A 19,603-nucleotide genomic window follows, 5' to 3' on the forward strand; every position below is an offset into this window, starting at 1 on the left:
GCCGAGACCAACAAAGAAAGAAAAGTGTGTAGCGAGTGCAAGGCGTGCTTCTATTCAGAATCATAATCGACACATTCTGCGGTGTGCAGCATAAAACAAAAAACAAAAAAAACCACTTGGTCAAGATCCATGCTCTTAATTCTCACTTATTGCTGTTCAAAGGTAATAAAAAGATAATATACATGAGGAAGAAGAATACTCAATAAATCGCCACCGTTTCTATTCATGTTTAAATACCAAACAAAATGTCATAAAATATTCAAAATGGTTGCTGAGTAATCCAAATGAGGCTGCAAATCACATTAGTTCGCTTTTTCCTCCGCAGCGACTTTCCGGCCATTATCTTGAAAGTCTGTAGGGGGAAAAAAAAGAGAACTGTCATTAAGGTGCTTGTACAAGTGACCGTCTTTTCCGGACTATAAGCCGCTACTTTTTTTCCTCGATTTTGAACCATGCGGCTAATATAAGGGTGCAGAGCTTTACTGTGAATTTTTCTTTCACCAGTAGGGGGCGCTAGATGCACTAAACAACATAGAAAACTGCGGCTCATAGTCTGGTGTGGCTTGTATATCGTTTTTTTGTTTTTTTTCCCGAAAAGAGTTGCTGCTGCTTATATATGGGTGTGCCTTATAGTCCAGAAAATGTGGTAAATATTTGAAAGAAGAGACTAACCAGAAACGTACCCGCTTAATCTTGCTCCATGATATCTGCATTTTCCATTCGGGCCTCATCGAGTGCAACGGCGACGTCATCGCCTTCGTTGTCATGTTCAGCCTCGGCGTCGGGAATCGGCACCGTCTTGGACTGGTCTTCAGGCGGCGCTGTTTTTTTGTCCTGGTTGTCGTCGCGTCTTGGACTCGCATCTTGAGCCGACATCGCGTTTGCGTCCTCTTGAATTTCAATCTCTTCCTTTGCGTCCATCCATATGTCCTGCTCGTCTTCCGCTTCTTTGATGGGGACCTCGGTTTCTGGGCTTGGTACTGTTGCCTCTATGTCGGCTGTTTCACTTGCAATTCCTTCGACTGGTTCTGTTGTCTCCGCTGGTTGGATTTCCTCCAGTCCTTTTGCATTTAACGTTGATATGATTTCCTCCTCTGCGTCTCCTGTCTCCATTGCTTGGAGGCCAGAATCCAAAAGGACTGAATCGTTTCTGGTCACTGTGATCTCAGTGGAATCCAATTGTCGTGTCTGTTTGGAGGTCTCTTGAATCCGTACCTCCTGTTTTGGACCGATTTCAGCCTCATTTGGGAATGAGGTCATTTCCCTTTCTGGAGCTGGAACAAACTCGTCAGTTTCCTCACTCTGTTTTTTGGACTCTTCTTGAAGTAGGGGCTCTTGGTTTGCTCTTGCCTGATTATGCTGTTCTGGTAGCTCCATCTGATTCTGGTTCTCCATCGGCTCTTGTTGGGGTGATGGTACTTGGATATCGCTTACCTGCTCAAGCTCTTCTGTTTTGTCCAAATGTTTCTGGGTCTCAGTTGACTCTTTTTGGAGAAGAATCTCGAGTGTTTTACTTGCCTGAACATGTTTCTCTAGTAGCTCCGTCTGTTTCTGGGTCTCATTGGACTCATGTTGCAGGATGCGCTCTTGTGTTTCGCTTGCCTCGAAGTATTTGTCTTGCAGATTTGTTTGTTTTTGGGTTTCGGTGGGCTCTTTTTGGGATGGAGGCTCTTTGTTTTTGTCTGCCTGAACATGTTTTTCTAACAGTTCCATTTGATTCTGGGTCTCGGTCGGTTCTTTTTGGCGTGATGGCGCTTCATTTTCTGTTTCCTGCTCATGCTCTCCTGATAGCACTCTTGTATCTTCTTGGCTTTCAGTTGGATCTTTTGGGGGCGGAAGCTCTTGTGTTTCGCTTGCTTGAACATGTTTCTCTAGTAGCTCCGTCTGTTTCTGGGTCTCATTGGACTCATGTTGCAGGATGCGCTCTTGTGTTTCGCTTGCCTCGAAGTATTTGTCTTGTAGATTTGTTTGTTTTTGGGTTTCGGTGGGCTCTTTTTGGGATGGAGGCTCCTTGTTTTTGTCTGCCTGAACATGTTTTTCTAACAGTTCCATTTGATTCTGGGTCTCGGTCGGTTCTTTTTGGCGTGATGGCGCTTCATTTTCTGTTTCCTGCTCATGCTCTCCTGATAGCACTCTTGTATCTTCTTGGCTTTCAGTTGGATCTTTTGGGGGCGGAAGCTCTTGTGTTTCGCTTGCTTGAACATGTTTCTCTAGTAGCTCCGTCTGTTTCTGGGTCTCAGTGGACTCATGTTGGGGTATGGGCTCTTGTGTTTCGCTTGCCTCAAAGAATTTCTCTTGTAGCTCCATTTGTTTTTGGGTCTCTGTGGGGTCTTTGGTATCGCCTGCCTGAACATGTTTCTCTTGTAGCTCTGTCTGTTTCTGGGTCTCATTCGGCTCCTTTTGGGGTGACGCTGCTTCATTTGCTGCTGCCTGTTCATGTCCCTCTAATAGCTCTGTCTGCTTTTGGGTCTCCATGGGCTCTTTTTTGGACCGGGGCTCATTGTTTCCGGCTGCCTGAACATGTTTCTCTTGTAGCTCTGTCTGTTTCTGGGGCTCAGTTGAGTATTTTGGGGGTTCGGGCTCTTGTGTTTCACTTGCCTGGAAATATTTCTCTTCTAGCTCCGTCTGCTTTTGGGTCTCCATGGGCTCTTTTTTGGATCGGGGCTCATTGTTTTCGCCTGCCTGAACATGTTTCTCTTGTATCTCCGTCTGTTTCTGGGTCTCATTCAGCTCTTTTTGGGGTGATGGCACTTGATTTTCTCTTGCCTGCTCATGCTCTTCTGATAGCTGCATATGTTTCTGGGGTTCGATTGACTCTTTTTGGGGTATCAACTCTTGGTTTTCTCTTGCCTGAACATGTTTCTCGTGTAGCTCAGTCTGTTCCGGGGTCTCTATAGGCTCTTCTTGTGGTGATGGCACTTGATTTTCTATTACGTTTCCATGTTCTTCTGAGAGGTCCATATGTTTCTGGGTCTCAGTTGATTCTTTTTGGAGTATGGGCTCTTGTGTTTCGCTTGCCTGAGCATGTTTCCCAATTAGCTCCGTCTGTTTCTGGATCTTGGTGGACTCTTTTTGGAGTAAGAGCACTTGGTTTTCTCTTACCTGATCATGCTCTTCTGAGAGGTCCCTCTGTTTCTGGGTCTCAGTGGACACATTTTGGAGTACGGGCTCCTTGTTTTCACTTGCCTGAACATGTTGGTCTAGTAGCTCCACTTCTTTCTGAGTCTTGGTGGACTCTTCTTGGGGTGAGGGCTCTTGGTTTTCGCTTGCCTCAACATATTCTTCCAGTAGTTCCATCTTTTTCTGGGTTTCCGTGGACTCTTTTTGGGGTAGGCCTTGGTTTTGTCTTGTCTGAATATGTTCCTCGAACAGCTCCATCTGTTTCTGTGTGTCTGTGGAGTCTTTTGGTGGTTGAATATGTTCATCTGCTTGCACCGTGTCTTTCTGGTCGTTAGTTGACTCCTTTTGGAACATGGACTCCTCTGCCTTTGGTGCCTGACAACTCTCCTTGATTAGTGCTGCCAATTTTTGGTTCTCATCTGGCTCTTTTGGGCATGATGGCTTCTCTGTTTCTTGTTCCTGAACATTTTCCCCAGTTATCCCTGTCTGGTCATGGTTGTCGACTGAATCCAGTGCCACAATGACCTGTACATTGACCTCACTTTGCTCGGGTGTTTTAAGATCAACAAGAGGATCAAACGGCGACAGGGGTTCTTCTGTATCTATTTGGGATCGTGGGTTTTCTCCTTTAGGTGTCAGAAAATCTTCCTCGTGTGACCTTATGTCTTGGTACTCATCCAGATCTGTTTGGGATGAGGATTCTGTTGAGTGTGCTCCTTCCTCATTTGGATCTTTTTGTTTTTGCATATCAACTGGTTCCATTTGGTATATGGAATCTTGCTCTACGAGGGTTTGATGACCTTCCTTGGCTGGATCTGTGTATCTATGACTATTTTTTTGGGTATAGGGTTCCGCTTTTGCTCCAGGTGCCATACAAGCTTTATATAATGGTGCCATTGGCTCTTCTGCTCGCACGGGCCAAGTGCCTTCCTCTTTTTCCCACAAACTCCCTTGACATATGGGGACCTCTAAAGTTTGTGGGGTAGCTTCTTGATGTAATGCCTCAGCCAAATTCTCACCTTTGCAAACTTGCTGCTCTTCTATTAATTCCACATTTCCTTCAACTCTCCCCAGTTGAACTTCATTTGCTTCCTTTAATACCATTTGCTCCGAGGTCTCAGGTTGGTTTTCCTTTACATGTGGAACGATCTCATGACACATCACTGCATAGTCCTCATACATTACGTCCTCAACCCGCAGGAATGCGGAAACAAGTTCAACGCCTTCAATATTTCCTTTACACACATCAATGACTCCTTTTTCTCTTATTCCCACCTCCAGCATCTGATCAATGTTCCTCTCCGCAGTTGCGATGTCCATTTGGAGGACTTGTACTTGAATGCTGTGGTTGTCCTCCATCACTGTTGCTGGCACATTCATCATCGCAGCCTCGTTGCCCATTTGTGCCGTCTCTGTCACGTCATCTGTCATCATCGGCGATTCATTCACGGCGGTTTCTGTGGATTCTGCTATCATAGACCCCTGTAGGGGTTCCTGCATACTAGATGGTTTCATAATCAGATCAGGTGATGAAGTTGAGACTTCTTTAATCTGGCACATGGTCACTTGAGTCACCAGAGCATGCACTCCTGTAGCAGTTGTCAGCTCTAAATCAGGTAGAAGACAGTTTTCCCCCTCAGTACTGTCACTTGGATGTGCCTCAAGTTTGACTTTTTCTGTAAGAGTTCCAGAAACTTCAGGGATTTCTTCATAAATAACGTTTTCGAGGATTTGAGTGCAACATTTTTCCTCCTGGTGTAAGGATACATTTGCTTCTTGTGTGAAGTCTTCCTCCCCCTCCAGAACATGTTGCGGTCGGTCATCAGCTCTGTTCACTGTTTCTGGATCACCCTCCCTATCTAAAGCTTGATCTGTTTGGGGCTTTTCTGTTTTGGGAATTTCCTCGACCAGTGTTTTCTTTGAAAGTCTTCCAATGATACGTTCTTCAGTGATGCCGAGTCCAGACATTGCCACCTCCTCCAATGTTTCTGTCTCATCGGCAGTAACTTCTTCCAGCTCTCGAACTTCATCACTCAGAGTTGGCAATGCTTCTGTTTCAGCAGTGGATTTCATCGCTTCATTCTGAGAATCTTCGTTTTTCTTTGTCACAATAGCCTGTGTCAAATCTGTTACTTGCTCCCTGTTTCCGTTCTCTCGCTGTAGAGTGAATTCGGGCAGTGGCTCTGCTGCCTCTTTGAGTTCAGTTGTAAGGTTTTCCTCGACCAGAATGACTTCAGATTTTTTTCCGTTGTCCATTTCAGTCACCGCGTCCTCATCTTCCTCTGTGTCCACATTTATTTTACTGAGTGGTACCGCCTCCCCTTTAACTTCAACTGAATCTGTCCTCTCTTCAGCAGTATCTTCTATTATAGCCTTTCTCTCTTCTACTACAGCTTGGTCTGGATTTAGTTCGCTTTTGACCACACCCTCTGCTTTCTGCTCATTCTCTGGTTGGACTTCAGTAAAACACAAAGTCTCCAGTTTGAGTTCTTCTCTCATATTTTCTTGTGCCACGATCGTTTCTTCTTCCTCCACCAAGTCTATCTGTATTGATTGTTTCGATTGTGTTCCTTCCATTTCATTTGCAAGTTCAATTTTAGATGTATCCACTGTCACCCCATCATCTTTTGGGGTTAGGTCAATAATGGTTTGAAGCTGAGGCGCCATCGCCTCTTCACATTCTTCCGTCATGGTTTTCTGTGAATGGATACATTTACCTATTTCTTTGTGTTCATCTGATTTTAGACATGATTCTTGTGTGATTTCCTGTTCAGAACTAAGTTCAGCTTTGACCAGCGACTGGTCTTCGCTTGCTAGTTGGTCCTCAGTTAGAGGCGCAGGTCTTTCTTTGACTTCTGCAATCATGGTTTCTTCTCCAAGTGTACTTTCTGGTATTTCTTCCACTTTGATTGGCAGGTCTCCGACTACGATGTCTTTGGCCAATTTTCCGAGTTCAATTTGGGTATCACTTAGAGTATTCTCATCTTTTTCGTCTGGCTCGACATCCGTGTGCAGCAAAGGCATCTTCTTGTCTTTTACTTCTTCCATCAGCGGGTATTCTCCAGGAATATCTTCTTTGAGTTCTACGTGTTGGACGTCAGCTTTATCTGATTCAAACTCTGTATTCTGTGTTGCTGCTAGTGCTTGTTTTTCCTGGATGAATTCAATTTCAGGTGCAGCTGTTGCTTGGCCCTCAACGTCAAGCAGCAGTACTGTCTCGTCTTTCAGTTTTTCCATGATTTCTGCTTCTACTTTGTCTGATGCTGGCGGTCTCGCTTGTACAGCTTGTATTTCCTCAACGAGTTCATCTGTGGATGCAAACACTGGCTCCTTTACTACAGCTTTGTTTTCTGGTTCTGTACTGATATCAGTTCGGATCTCAGTCGTCTCCTTGAGTTCACTCACAACCATCTCAGAAAGGATTTCATCTTTTGCAAATTGAAGACTGCGTTGCTGCACGGCCCGTGCTTCTGCTTGTGCTCCTGAAACATCAATGGAATTCAAGATGGGTTCAGATAAAAGCCCTGTTGTTGAGTGTAGTTCCTCTGTAAAGGCCGCTGGAAGGTTTTCTGCTGTAACTTGGACTTTCTGTTCCTCCAAATGTATTGGGACTGCCTGTAAAGTGTTTTGCTCTTGGTCTGTTTCCTTCAGGTCAATATGATCAATTGTTTCCGGTTCCGGTGCATCAGTTATCGATTCTGCTCTGACATCCTCTTGTAAGTTTGTTGTGCCGTCTTGTAAGTCTCTTGATCTTTGCAACTCAGCCACAACAGGAATGTGATCCTCTACCTGAAGTTGTTCGGCAGGGTCCGACAAATGTCTCCTGCCTCCATCTCTACTTTCATGTTTTGCTATGGATAAAGACTTTTGAGTTTCCACTTCGGAGGCTTCAGTTTCACTTTGACTGGCTTCCAAATCTTCCAAATCATTTTCTGTGGTAATATCTTTACTTTCGGACAACTGCTCTGAAGACACGCCTTGGTGTGCATCAATGAGGCAGTCCACAAATTCGTGGATCTCATCGATTCCGACTAATTCATTGAGGTTGTTTTCTGAATCTAAAAGGTTGGTTTCTCTTGTTTCATCTGTGGTCATTTCCTTTGTGTCAAGCTCCTCCATATCAATTTGTGATGTGATTTCCTTGGAGGGGGTTGGAATTTGAGGTAAAATGATCTCAGTGTTAAACTCCTGGATTGGAATTTGATGCATAAGGTCCACTGTGTCGAGCTCCTCAGTTGGGATTGGCGGTATTATTTCCTCTCTGTCAAGCTCTTTTTCACATGGAATGGGAGGGGAAATCTCCTTGGTGTCGACTACCCTGGTAAGAATGGGAGGTGTCATTTCCTCAGAGTCAAGCTCCTCAGTTGGAATTAAAGGTGTGGATGCCTCAAAGTTGAGCTCCTTGGTCAGATTAGAAGATGTAATTTCCTCGGTTTCCGACTTCTCCGTAGAAATTTGAGGCATCATTTCCTCTGTGTCAGTCTCTTGGGTAGGAATGGGAGGCGTAAATTCCTCTGCATTGAGCCGCTCTGCAGGAATAAGAGTTGTGATTTCATTGGTGGCAAGCTCCTCAGGAAAAAATGGAGTCTGAATTTCTTCAATTTGGAGCCCCTTAGTAGGAACGTGAGGTGTAACATCGTCTGTGTCAATTTCCTCAGAAGGAGTTGTGATTTCTTTGGTGTGGAAATCCTCTGAATGAATAGGGGGGTTTATTTCCTCTGTATCGAACGTCTCTGTAGGTAGGGGAGACGTCGTTTCCGCTGCCTCTTGCACCGTGGTAGGATTGATAAGTCTGATTTCCTCTGTATCAAGGCCCTTGTTAGGACTGGGAGTTGAGATTTCCTTGATGTCAAGTTTCTCTGACGGAATTGGACGTGTAATTTCCTGGGTGTCGAACTCCTCAGTAGGAATGGTAGGCGCCATTTCCAGAGTGTCAAGCTCCTCTTCAAGAACGGGAGGTGTGGATTCCTTTGAGTTCAGCTCATCGGTCTGAATTGGAGTTCTGAGATTCTCTGTAGTAATTGGAGTATCTCTGTCAAGCACCTCTGAAGGAATTAGAGAATTGCTTTCCTCAATCTGGAGTTCCTCTGTTGGAATGGATGGTTTCATTTCCTCAGTGTTAGGCTGCTCAGTACGAGCAGGAGGTTTGATTTCTTTGATGTCGAACTCCTCGGTAGGAATTTGGGTTTTCATTTCCTTGTCAAGCTTCTCTGTAGGAATTGGAGGTGTAAAATCCCGAGTTTCTAGCTCCTTGGCAAGAATGGCAGTTGTGATTTCTTTGGTGTCAAGCTCCTCGGACGGAATTGGACGTGTAATTTCCTGGGTGTCGAACTCCTCAGTAGGAATGGGAGGCTCCATTTCCTGAGTGTCAAGCTCCACTTCAAGAACGGGAGGTGTGGATTCCTTTGAGTTCAGCTCATCGGTCTGAATTGGAGTTCTGAGCTTCTCAGTAGTAATTGGAGTATCTGTGTCAAGCTCTTCTGTAGGAATGGGAGACTTGATTTCCTCAATGTGAAGTTCTTTTGTTGTAATGGATGGTTTCATTTCTTCTTCAGTTCGAGCAGGAGGTCTGTTTTCTTCTTCAGTGGGAATTTGGGCTTTCATTTTCTTAGTATCAAGCTTCTCTATAGTAATTGGAGGTGTAATATCCTGAGTTTCTTGCTCCTTGGCAAAAACGGCCGTTGTGATTTCCTTGGAATTAAGCTCCTCTGTAGGAATTTGAAGTGTAACTTCCTCAGTTTGAATTAGTGTTTTGACTTTCCAGGCAGTCAATGGAGGAATCATTTCGTTTGTGTTGAGCCCTTCAGTCAGAACAGAAGGCTTGATTTCTTCAGTGTTGAGTTCCTTGGTAGGAATGCAAGATGCCATTTCCTCAGCATCAGTGATCTCTTCAATGTCAAGATCCTCGGTAGGAATCGGGGTTTTGATTTCCTTGGTGTCAAGCTCCTTGGTAGGAATTGGAGGTGTAATTTCTTTGGTGTCAAGGTCCTCAGTCGGACTGTGAGGTGTGATTTCTTGGGTGTCGAGCCCCTCTGTAGGAACGAAAGGTGTAATTTCGTCTGTGCCATGTTCGTCTGTAGAAGTAGGAATTTCGATGACCTTGGTGTCAAGCTTCTCGGTAGGAATGAGAGTTTTGATTTCCAAGGTGTCAAGTTTCTTGGTCGAAAATGGAGGTGTAATTTCTTGGGTATCGAGCCCCTCGGTACAAATGGGAGGTGTGATTTCCTTGGTGTCGTGTTCCTCTGTTGAAATGGGGGTTGCAAGTTCTGTGGTTTTGTTACCCTCAGATGATTCTGTTTGATCCGTTTCTGCTTCCATTTCATTTACAACCAGATCTGTTCTGGTGATGGTTGTCTTTGATTTTTGGACTTCAGGTTGTTGTGAATCCTCTCCAAATGTTTCAAGTGTGTCACTCAAGCCAGAACAAACCATTTTGTCTGAACACAACGGATCTGCTTGTGGAAGAGTGGAGATGCTCTCAGCAACCTGCTGCGTAAGCTCATCTGTTTCCTTGACTTGGGATTCTTCCAGAACCGGTGTGGTTGCAACCAATGTTTTTTCTGACAGATGGGAGAGCCCAGAGATCATCTCGGTATCGTCTGCGAGGCTAACATCCACCGGATGTGGTGCGGTGACGTCCTTTGATGTGATCTCGGTCAGATTTTCTCCCGTGGTGCTCTCTGTAAACTCACCTTCCTCAGGAATATCACTCAGTGCTTTTCCAATGAACTCTGTGAGGTTGGCCACGTCTTGGTTTGTGGCCTCATTCTCGGATGCGACAAAATTATGTTGAGTTTCTTGAGTCTGCAGATGATCCGAAGGTTGGGCTACTTCTATAACCTCAGGGACAAAGTCTTGGGTGAGTTCAACATCTGTTTTTATGGATGGTTCACTTTCTGCAACACTTTCTTTTGGTTCTATTTCAACAGTGTCATAATTGGACAAGGGAACAACAATCGTCATCTCAGAATTAAGGTCACCTGCATCAAGCTCCTGAGCCACCTCGCACAAAGGTGCTTCTTGGTCTTTATTTGAGACGGACTTTCTCTTTTTCCAGCCTGGGAAATTTTTAGCTGAAAAGGAGATGTTTTCTTGCATGCCGTCAGTTTCAGGACTACGTTGCCTTTCTTCCACAGGTTTGACTTTCCTTTTGGGACTCATGAGTCTTTTGAAGGTGGTCCAAGCTGACTCAACATCGCCTTCTGGTGGACTTGCGGGCTTCTTTGGTGTCGATGCTAAAACTTCGCCGTTGCTGTCATAATTTTGGACTGCTTTTACATAATCAGTGGCTGTTTTGTGATCATAGTCCAATGCTGTCTCACTTCTTGCACATAAAATGGCGTCCCAGGAAACTGCCGAATCGTTCCACTTTTTTCCCTCATCCATTTTGCACTCTAAGATGTTATCTCCCTCGCTTGGCTTCAGGTCATCTTTGGGCATTGGGATTTGCACATCATCGTTGTTCAAGGCCGACCTGTTCACTCGCTTTTTGGGGGATAACAGTTTCATAAAGGTGGTCCATGGACTCTCCTCATCTTCAGGTGTTTTTGCACTTTGTGGTGGACTTTGTTTTTCATCGTTCTCTACCATGTCCGTTGGCGACAAAAGTTGGTCCGAGTCGTCACTGGATGCTTTACATTCTTCACCCTCAGACGGTTTTGCATCGTTTTGCCTTTTGAACCTCCTCAGACTAGAGCCCAAAAGAAGCCTCTTCAGAGGACTCGATGGAAGATCCTCGATCTCTTCGGGGGCTTCGGCCTCTCTTATCATGTCTGCTGATGGATTTTCTTCCTGGTCGCCATCTGCTCGTGTTATTGCAGTGTTTTTTGTGTCGCCCTGTTGGTCTTGTGTTGTTTCTTTTACCTCCTGAAGAACAAGCTCTCTTGTCATGGTCTCGTCTTCCAAGGACATCCTCTTTTTCACTAATCCGGCAAAGATTCCGGTGGTGAAAAACTTCTTAATGGGTGACATAGCCTCCTCCTCTTTGGCGCTAGAGGGAGACGAAGGATCCTGTTCGGACGGAGTGTCGAGGTGTGTCCATTCTTCTTCGGGGCTGTCCGCCTCATTCAGGAAATCTTCTAGGATTGTTGCTTCTTCCCCGGTCGAATCTATCGAACCCTCGTTTTGACTCTCACGCGCTGTATGGATTTGGTCGGCAAGGTTTTTGACCTCAGTGGACTCGTCAGGGCCCTCTTCTTGGTTTCCACCGCGGTCTCTGGAGCCTTGTTTCAATGTGAACTTCAAACCAACTTTACTGAAGAACGTTTTAAAGCTTTCATTGATGTCGTTGTGTTTTGCTTCGACTTCAGTCACTTGCAAGGATATGTCGTCTTCTTTTTTGGGTCCTTCAATTGATTCTTTCTTGTTCACGACAACTCTTTCGAGCGGTGTCGCCACCTCTTTAGGTGACTTTTCTGGAAGGCCGTCAGTTTAGGAAATGATCGGGGAAGGAAGGCACATTAAACCACATAAGTTATTTGGACTCATTTAAGGTGGGTTACTTGCCTACCTTCAGCATTTGTGTCATCCTCCCAGACAGCTTTGTCTTCCACGAACGGGGTGTCTGATTTGGCCGCAATTTGCACGTTGTTTTTGAGAACCTGCGAATGAAGCACAAAACGCCAAAATGTGAACATTTTACCCGGGTAACTATAGTCCTGGCGGCACGATGGCCTCACAGCGCTGAGGTCGTGGGTTCGATCCCGGCTCCGGCCTTCCTGTGTTTGCACTTTGCCTGTTCTCCCCGTGCTAGCGTGGGTTTCCTACGGGTACTCCGGTTTCCTCCCACATTCCAAAAACATGCCTGGCAGGTTGATTGGACACTCTAAATTGCCCCTAGGTGTGAATGTGAGCTCAGATGGTTGTTCGTCTATGTGTGTCCTGCAATTGGCTGGCAACCCGTTCAGGGTGTCCCCCGCCTACTGCCCGATGATAGCTGAGATGGGCTCCGGCACCCCCCGCGACCCTCGTGAGGAGAAGCGGTACAGATAACGAATGGAACGATAGTCCTCACCATCCGGCATCATGACGTGACTCAATCTCAGCAAGCTCTCAATTTGGAACAAGCATGATGATTTTCAAAGTAGATTGTCCTTTTTATACCCAAGTTTAAGAAACCAGAAAGAAATCCAGCAAAACACCCAAACCCTAAAACTCATTTTCTTGCAAGTAAATAACTATCATTTGACATCTTAATCAAGATGTCATTATGTGATTTCATACTGTTACCATTTTTAGGTTTTTAGGAGGCTAAAACAATTTGGGCTAACAAGGTTAAAAAAAATAAAATAAAAAATACACAATGGCGTATTTAACCACTGCAGGAACAAAATAAGAAGAAAAAAAAGACTGGTTGTTTTATGCCAATGTGAATCGTTCTGTCGTCTGTGATCACATTACACGATAATAATCAATAAATGAATTATAGAGCAAATCAAATCTGTCCCTTGGCAGTCTGCTCTTTATTTACACTGTAAATTTACAAATTAAAGGAAACTAATCTAAAAGATATCGCCTGCAATGCCAATATGAAGGACGCAGACAACACGATTAATTGAATAAACATTGAACTAAAAAAGTAAATCCTGTAAAAAAAAAAATAAATAAAATCATACCTAAAAAATTGTAAATTGTGACACGATCTCACGTGTCAGAAAAAATTTATATATTGGGTGGGAGGCAAATATTTCAGTTTTAGCATACAAAAAAATACATTGACTTTTAAAAAAAAAAAAAAAAAAAACAACGACCTCAAAATTTGCAGTATCGTATCCATGCAATAATTGATAGTATCTGATTGCAGATAACGATACGTCATGATATCAATATTTCATGCGGGTGTGTCACTAACGTAGCAAAGAACACACTGATGATGCGGACGGTACATCGTGATATCAACCCATCAGGCCGCTATTTCAATGGTGTATCAAAGCAGATAATGACATTACATAGTTATTATTATTATTGTCACATTGCATTGCGATATCAATATTTTTAATGCTGCTGTCGCAAAGCTCACAATGATTCGAAACGATACATAATTAATATTTTGCGCTACTGATATTCAGATTTTGTATTGAGCCGATGCAATTTGGGAACAAAATCAGTATTATTAATACATTTTAAAAATGTTTTTTTTTTTTTCAGTTTTTGGATGATCAATTCAAGTTTAAAACTACTATGGAATCTTGGGAACATTTATAGGTATATTTTTTTCCCTATATTGTCATATTTGGACAGAATTATCTCGCAGGAAAGAATGAAAACTATGTGAAGGTAACATTTTCAAGGAATAATTAAAATTGAGGAAACATTTGGATTATTTCCTGGAAGTAATCAATGCCGCACTTTTAGTAAGGATGTATTTTTTACATTTTTTAAATTAATTTTGTTTTTTTTTAGTAAGGATGTATTTTTAACACATTTAAAAGTGTACCTTCTCATCATCACAGTCTAGCACATCCTCCACTCGGCACTCTGCAGCCTCCTGGCCTGGCTTGCCTTCCTTATACGCTGATAGTGTGTTCCCCATTTCTCACACAGCCAGTCGCTTCACCTTTTCCATCCAACAAAAAAAAAAGAACTGCTGCAAATTACTCCCTGCAAAAGAAAAAAAACAAAAAAAAAACCCACTGAGTTGAGCGGAGTGGCGGCGGCGAATGATGCAAGCTGGCCGTGCAAAAGTCTTTTTGGCCGCAATGAGGGGAGGGGAGGGGAGGGAGAGATTGGGGAGGAAGCAGAGTGTGCAAAGTGTGCTGTGGGGTCACATGAAGCAGTGAGCGGTCACGCTGCTCTTTGCTGTCCTAACACATGGATGCTTTGAGAATCTAGCAGAGGGGAAATGCACAATTATTAGCAACGCTAACATGTGCCTGATTGCATGTCATTCACTTGAAATTAGACAATTTTATACGTTGCAATCATTCCCACAATCCCAGTCAGAAATAACCGTCACGCCCGTCATTGGTTAAATCCACATCACATGATTTCTGGATGCCATTTTGTCAACCAAGGGTGCCACGCCTGGCATTTTTGCCCTTATTTCTTTTTTTAAAGTGGACTTTTGACAAATTTTGATGAAATGTTTTCTCGTGTGACAAAAGGCTCTCTGAGTACGGATGAGGACGTGAAGATGCATCGTTCCCCCAAATCTCACAAAGATGACGCCTGTCAGAGGTAAGTAAACATGAGTAACGAAACAAAATCTAACATTGTTACTTTTAACGCATTCTCTGCCAGCCCAGGTAAAATGAATGTACTTTTTGGCGTCTATATCCGTCGATGGCAGCGAATGGGTTAAACAGATGAATAATTGGTTTATCTTGTCAGAAATATTTGTTTGAATTTGGACGCCCTGCCCACACGTTAATTTCATAATGGTAGCCGATTGCTTTTATCGTTCACTGACTTCCAATGATGAAATCAGTTACACATAAAATATAAAACATCAACTGCATATTTGGAGGTTTCTGTCCAAACCACTCCAACTTCGAAATGTTCCGATAATTCACTGAACTACTTATTGCACTTCCCCCAAAAGTCTCAAAATAAAATTCCTGTTTTGTATACAGTGCATGTAAAAGTCTACACACCCCTGTTTTTACGAGCCCAAGAACAATCATTTCAAAGTTTTCTGCACCATTACTGAGCCCTACGACTCAACTGAAAAGAATGGCCTCCTTTCAAGATAGTGAGTAAAAAAATAACCGAGATATTGTGGTTGCACAAGTGTGCACACCCGCTTTTAACCGAACATGTGCCTGTATTCAGAATATAATAATCACATTCAAACTCGTGTAAAGGGAAGTCAGCAGACACCTGCCAAACAAACATTATTGAAATGAAGAGAAACACACGCACACACACATATATATATATATATATATATATATATATATATATATATATATATATATATTAGGGCTGACAAAATTAAAATTAAAACGTTAATTCTGGAGATTAATCTACAATTTTTTAACTTGGTTTACTTCAAAACGAATTATTTGCATACTTTGCGAATATTGTGCCATATCAGCTGTACATCTTTAACACATCATCTCAGAATAAAACACCGTGCTCAGGTACCGCTGGGCCTTGCACACCATCACTGCTGGAGTTTTGAGAAATGTTTGGAAGAAAAATGCCTGTAAAGATGTCTCCATTTAGATCGTATTGAAGAATCAAAGAAATCTATTAGAACAGTCTTTGAATTGGATATACTTCATATTTGGTGATTTTGCATTCTTTACAAGATATTATTCAAGTAAATATCTGTTACAAGCTTCACAAAAAATCTGAGTTGAAAAATGTGATTGTTATTAATCATGGATTTTTTTTGTGATTAATTAGTTAAAAATTGTAATCACTTGACAGCACTAATATATATAAATAAATAAATGAAAAAAACAAATAAATAAATAAAAAAAAATATATATATATATATATATATAAATCGTGGAGTTTTTGAGGTTTTGGAATGGGGCTGTAACAACAAAGTGTGCAAAAGTGAAGCACTGTCAATACTTTTGGAATGTACGGTCAAATCCGTTTGGATCGCTTTGAAGTGCGCAAATGTACTTCATCGTGTTGATTTAAGGTTGATGTTCCAGAAAGAACAACAACAGCGGCGCTTCAAATCCACATTTCATATCAACGCATGAGTCCAACACGAGACTTGTTTTTCATATTTCCAACATGCGGCCGGTGATGGTAACATTGGGCACGGTGTGGCGGCGACATGTGACGTGGGTGGAAAAGTGTCACGGTCGCGCAAACGTGTTTGTCTCGATCTCCTCCTGATCGTTTTTAATCGCATTAGTTGTGTTTTTGCTGCAATCATGCTTGATCGCGCTGGTCAGTTGACTTGCATCAGGGTTTGACATTAAGCCTTTTCGGGACAAGTTTTGGTGTCCCTGTCAGAACCGGCACTCGACTTGTATATTCATGATGCAATACGTTAAGGGTTAGTGATTATTTCCTATTTTGCCTCTTCTGTCTAACGAAGCCTTTCGGAAAATACCGTTTCTGTGTGGTTAGTTGCTTTGCATAGTTTTTGTACCGCATAGGGATGTAACAAGAATTCATCATTAATTTATTTAATCCCAGAAATTTTCACTAGAAGAACCCCTCAATTACAGTATTTTTCTGGATTTTGACTGATTTTGCAAGGTCAACAGAATATTGTTTTATAATGCTATAAAAAAATGAGAGCTATGACAAAAAAAAACAAAAAAAAAGCCAAAGACGTATAAATACGTCTTTGGGAGGCAAGGACAATGTTTTTTGAAAACGTATATGTATGTCTTATTGATTGAATGTTCACGGTTTCTCCACCACATCATGTTTTCATCATAACGATATAATAATCACTAATATAGGTTATATACAGTATTTAGCAATATGGGTAAGGTTCAGCAACGGGTGGATTATTATTATTATTTTTTTTTACTGAAATGTTCACTATAAATGGCAACACATGAAAGATCTAGATTATGCCAGCTTTTATTGATGAAACATAAAAAAAAATTAAATAAAAAAAAAAATTCTCAAAAACCTGATTCAAATCGGCGTCAAAAATGCATTTAAGGAAAAAAAACTGATAAAAATATACTGTAATATAATGTAATGTAACACGCTTATATACCGTATTTTCTGTATATAAGCCTCTTTTTTGGAGCAAAAAAACAAAAACGATGTCCAAGCCACACCAGGCTATGAGCCGCAGTTTTCTATCTTGAAAAAAATGTGTTGTTGACTGCATGTACAGAACAATTTTGTCCTGTGAATGCACATAAAGGAACATCAACAGATTGTTAAAACAGTGCCTTTTAACACGGCAACAACTTTGCTCATTAAAACAGAGCAGACACAAGAAAAAAAAAAATCAAGATTTATTTAGCATATTTTCTGAACTATAGTGCGCCCCCTACCGGTGAAAGAAAAATCCACAGAAAAGCCGCACCGCAGTATTAGCCGCATGGTTTAAAATCGTGGAAAAAAGTAGCGGCTTATACTCTGGAAAATACGGTATATATATATATATATATATATATATATATATATATGTATGTGTATAATTTCAACATCATCATCTCAACATCCTGTTTCAGAGAGACTAAATGTTTTCTTTCAGACATCAAAAATGCACTTTTGAGGCCACCATTCTGGCAGCCCAAATTTTTTTTGTTGACCTCCAAATGACCCCTTAGCGCCAACACGGCGGCATACGACCCCCGTGCTACTGTTAAATTCCGAACGTTGTTTCATTTTGGTCGAGGATGCCGTGAAGGTTGTTCAACGTCCGACCACAAAGACATTTCAGAAAAAAAAAAAAAAGATAAACGAGCTGGAACGTGGGAGGAAGCCGAAGTGCATTCTCTTTCCAATAATAACAACGATAAAAGCTTAACTAATTGAGGTGCCTTTCAAGGAATCCAAAGATGCTTAACAATTCCTCGAGTGAAGTAAAATTGATAATTGCGTGCGAGTGTGTCTGTCTGGGAAATAAAAATAAACAAATGAGACAATATGACTCGAGGAAACAGGAATGTTCAGAATAACCGCCTGCGTTCAAACTTTTCTGGAGTGGGAGTTAGCACACAAATGCCATCATTAAATGTGCCTCCGAACCTTCAATAAAGTTCAGCATTTTTACTTGGCTTTTCTGGACATTTTTCTCGTCACATCCTTGCAGTACAACATGAACATAATTGATTTATTCACGGGGGAAAACATTTTGAAATGATTCATATTTGGGTCCCGGAATCTTGTCTTAGTAGGATTTTTTTTTTTTTTTTTTAAAGAATACCTCGCCGCTGACCCCATGCAGGTTTTCTTCAAAGGTGTCCGACGTGTCACAGCTTGGGAAAATGCAACCCGTGACTTTCGGTTCTCAGTGGCCATAATATGATTTGCTGGCAGAATATACACCTTTTAAAAAAAGAGGTTTTTGTCTATGTGGGTGTGTGTGTGTGTGTGTGTGTTTAAGCTTTAATTGGAGTCACTGCCCAGCTAACAGGAAGCAGCTGATGTTTGCTCCGCCGATTACTGTAAAGTTATGTGATCACATGGAAGGGCGATGGAGGACTGGAGTTGGAATCATTTTCGTTTTGCTATTATTTATCGTTGCAGCTGGGGGGGTAACAGAAAAATAATTAAGAATCACTGGGGTAGTCGTAAAAAGGTTAAGGTGTAAGGGAGGGGCAGGATATCAAATTAAGGTTTCAAAATAGGGAAAGGGTTTAAAGGAAGGGTTAGGGTTTCGATCTTGGATTTAAGTTTCTAGGCAGGATTCGCGTTCCAAATTTAGGTTGACATCCAGGTTAGGGTGTCAAACTGACTGCAGTTTCAAATTGAGGTTTATCGTGGAGTTTCGGGTTTCAATTGAAAGGATTCGGGTTTCAGAGTGGTGTTAGGGTTTCAAGTCCCTTGCTCGGCTTGAGTTGTTTTTTTGTATGTTTACTGGAACTTCTTTCAAAAATTCCCCGGAATGTGTGTGCGTGTCACATGAAAGACTTAAACGAACTAGACATTAATTTGATGCTAAATTGAATCAAATGACACCAATGACACACTCTTCAAGCTGTGCAAATGGAACCAATGACAAACAACACCAAAAGACATTCCACGCCGGCAAAAGTCAGACTGGCAAACATTTGTAGCGTAACGAGCACGACAACTTTGTTGAATATTCAACATCAACATTCATCTGTCGCATTGAATATACTGCAGTTGGATTTGGAAGTTTAGTGCGGTTAAGGTTTACAATTAAGGCTTAAAACTATAGTTGGGGTTTTAAAAGTGGGTTTCAAGACAGGTTTAAGGTTTGAAATCAAGGTTTCAAGTTTGACTTTTGTAGAGTTTCAAATTAAGTTTTGAAGTGTGGATTCGGGTTTGAGAGTTCAGGATCCAACTCCAAGATTTATTTTATAGTTTATCTTCATTATCTCTTTTGTTAGCATAATACCACTGCGTCACTTGAGTAGCTGGGGCCCCAGGTTTAGATGTTACAGTACAATTTTTTTTTTCTGAGTTTTGACAGTCAAACGTGTTATTCACAGATCCAATCCTCTTCTACTTCCATGCAAACTCCCATGTTTGCTTTCTAACGGATTGAACACAGCTTGACCATGTGAGCACATTCCCACACTTTTCGCAGACAAACTTCAAACACTAATGATCGTTCAAAGCCCTAATTCAAATCTTTCACCATCACTTAAAATTTTGTTTACGGCAAAGACGATATGCTTTAACAACGCACCCATATTTTGACAATTTCCTTTGATTCCAGTTTTGTCCAGGAGATGGCGTAATCGGACAGCATTCTGGTCATGATGCAGCTTTTCTTTCATGGTCAAGTCCAAATGTATCTGATTACAGAGTCGGACCGCGTAACATCCCGCCCTCAAACAAATAGTCGACTGGAGTAAAAAAAAAAAAAAAAAGTGATGAGTAGGCAGAGTCTATCCACCAGATGGAAGCAACA

General features: G+C 42.0%; 1 protein-coding gene across 1 annotated transcript; it reads right to left on the reverse strand.

Annotated features, from left to right (window-relative positions):
• Positions 1-302: 302 nt before the first annotated feature.
• akap12a (A-kinase anchoring protein 12a) lies at positions 303-19,522 on the reverse strand. Its single transcript, XM_088306090.1, is given in 5 exon segments — positions 303-352; positions 684-11,534; positions 11,630-11,720; positions 13,556-13,719; positions 19,379-19,522. Coding segments are annotated over 4 exon segments (11,088 nt in total). The 5' UTR covers positions 13,652-13,719; positions 19,379-19,522.
• Between the last annotated feature and the right edge of the window lie 81 nt (positions 19,523-19,603).

This window comes from Idiotropiscis lumnitzeri, chromosome 1, assembly GCF_059441095.1.
Source record: "Idiotropiscis lumnitzeri isolate Australia: NSW breed Sydney's pygmy pipehorse chromosome 1, RoL_Ilum_1.0, whole genome shotgun sequence".
Lineage (NCBI taxonomy): Eukaryota > Metazoa > Chordata > Actinopteri > Syngnathiformes > Syngnathidae > Idiotropiscis > Idiotropiscis lumnitzeri.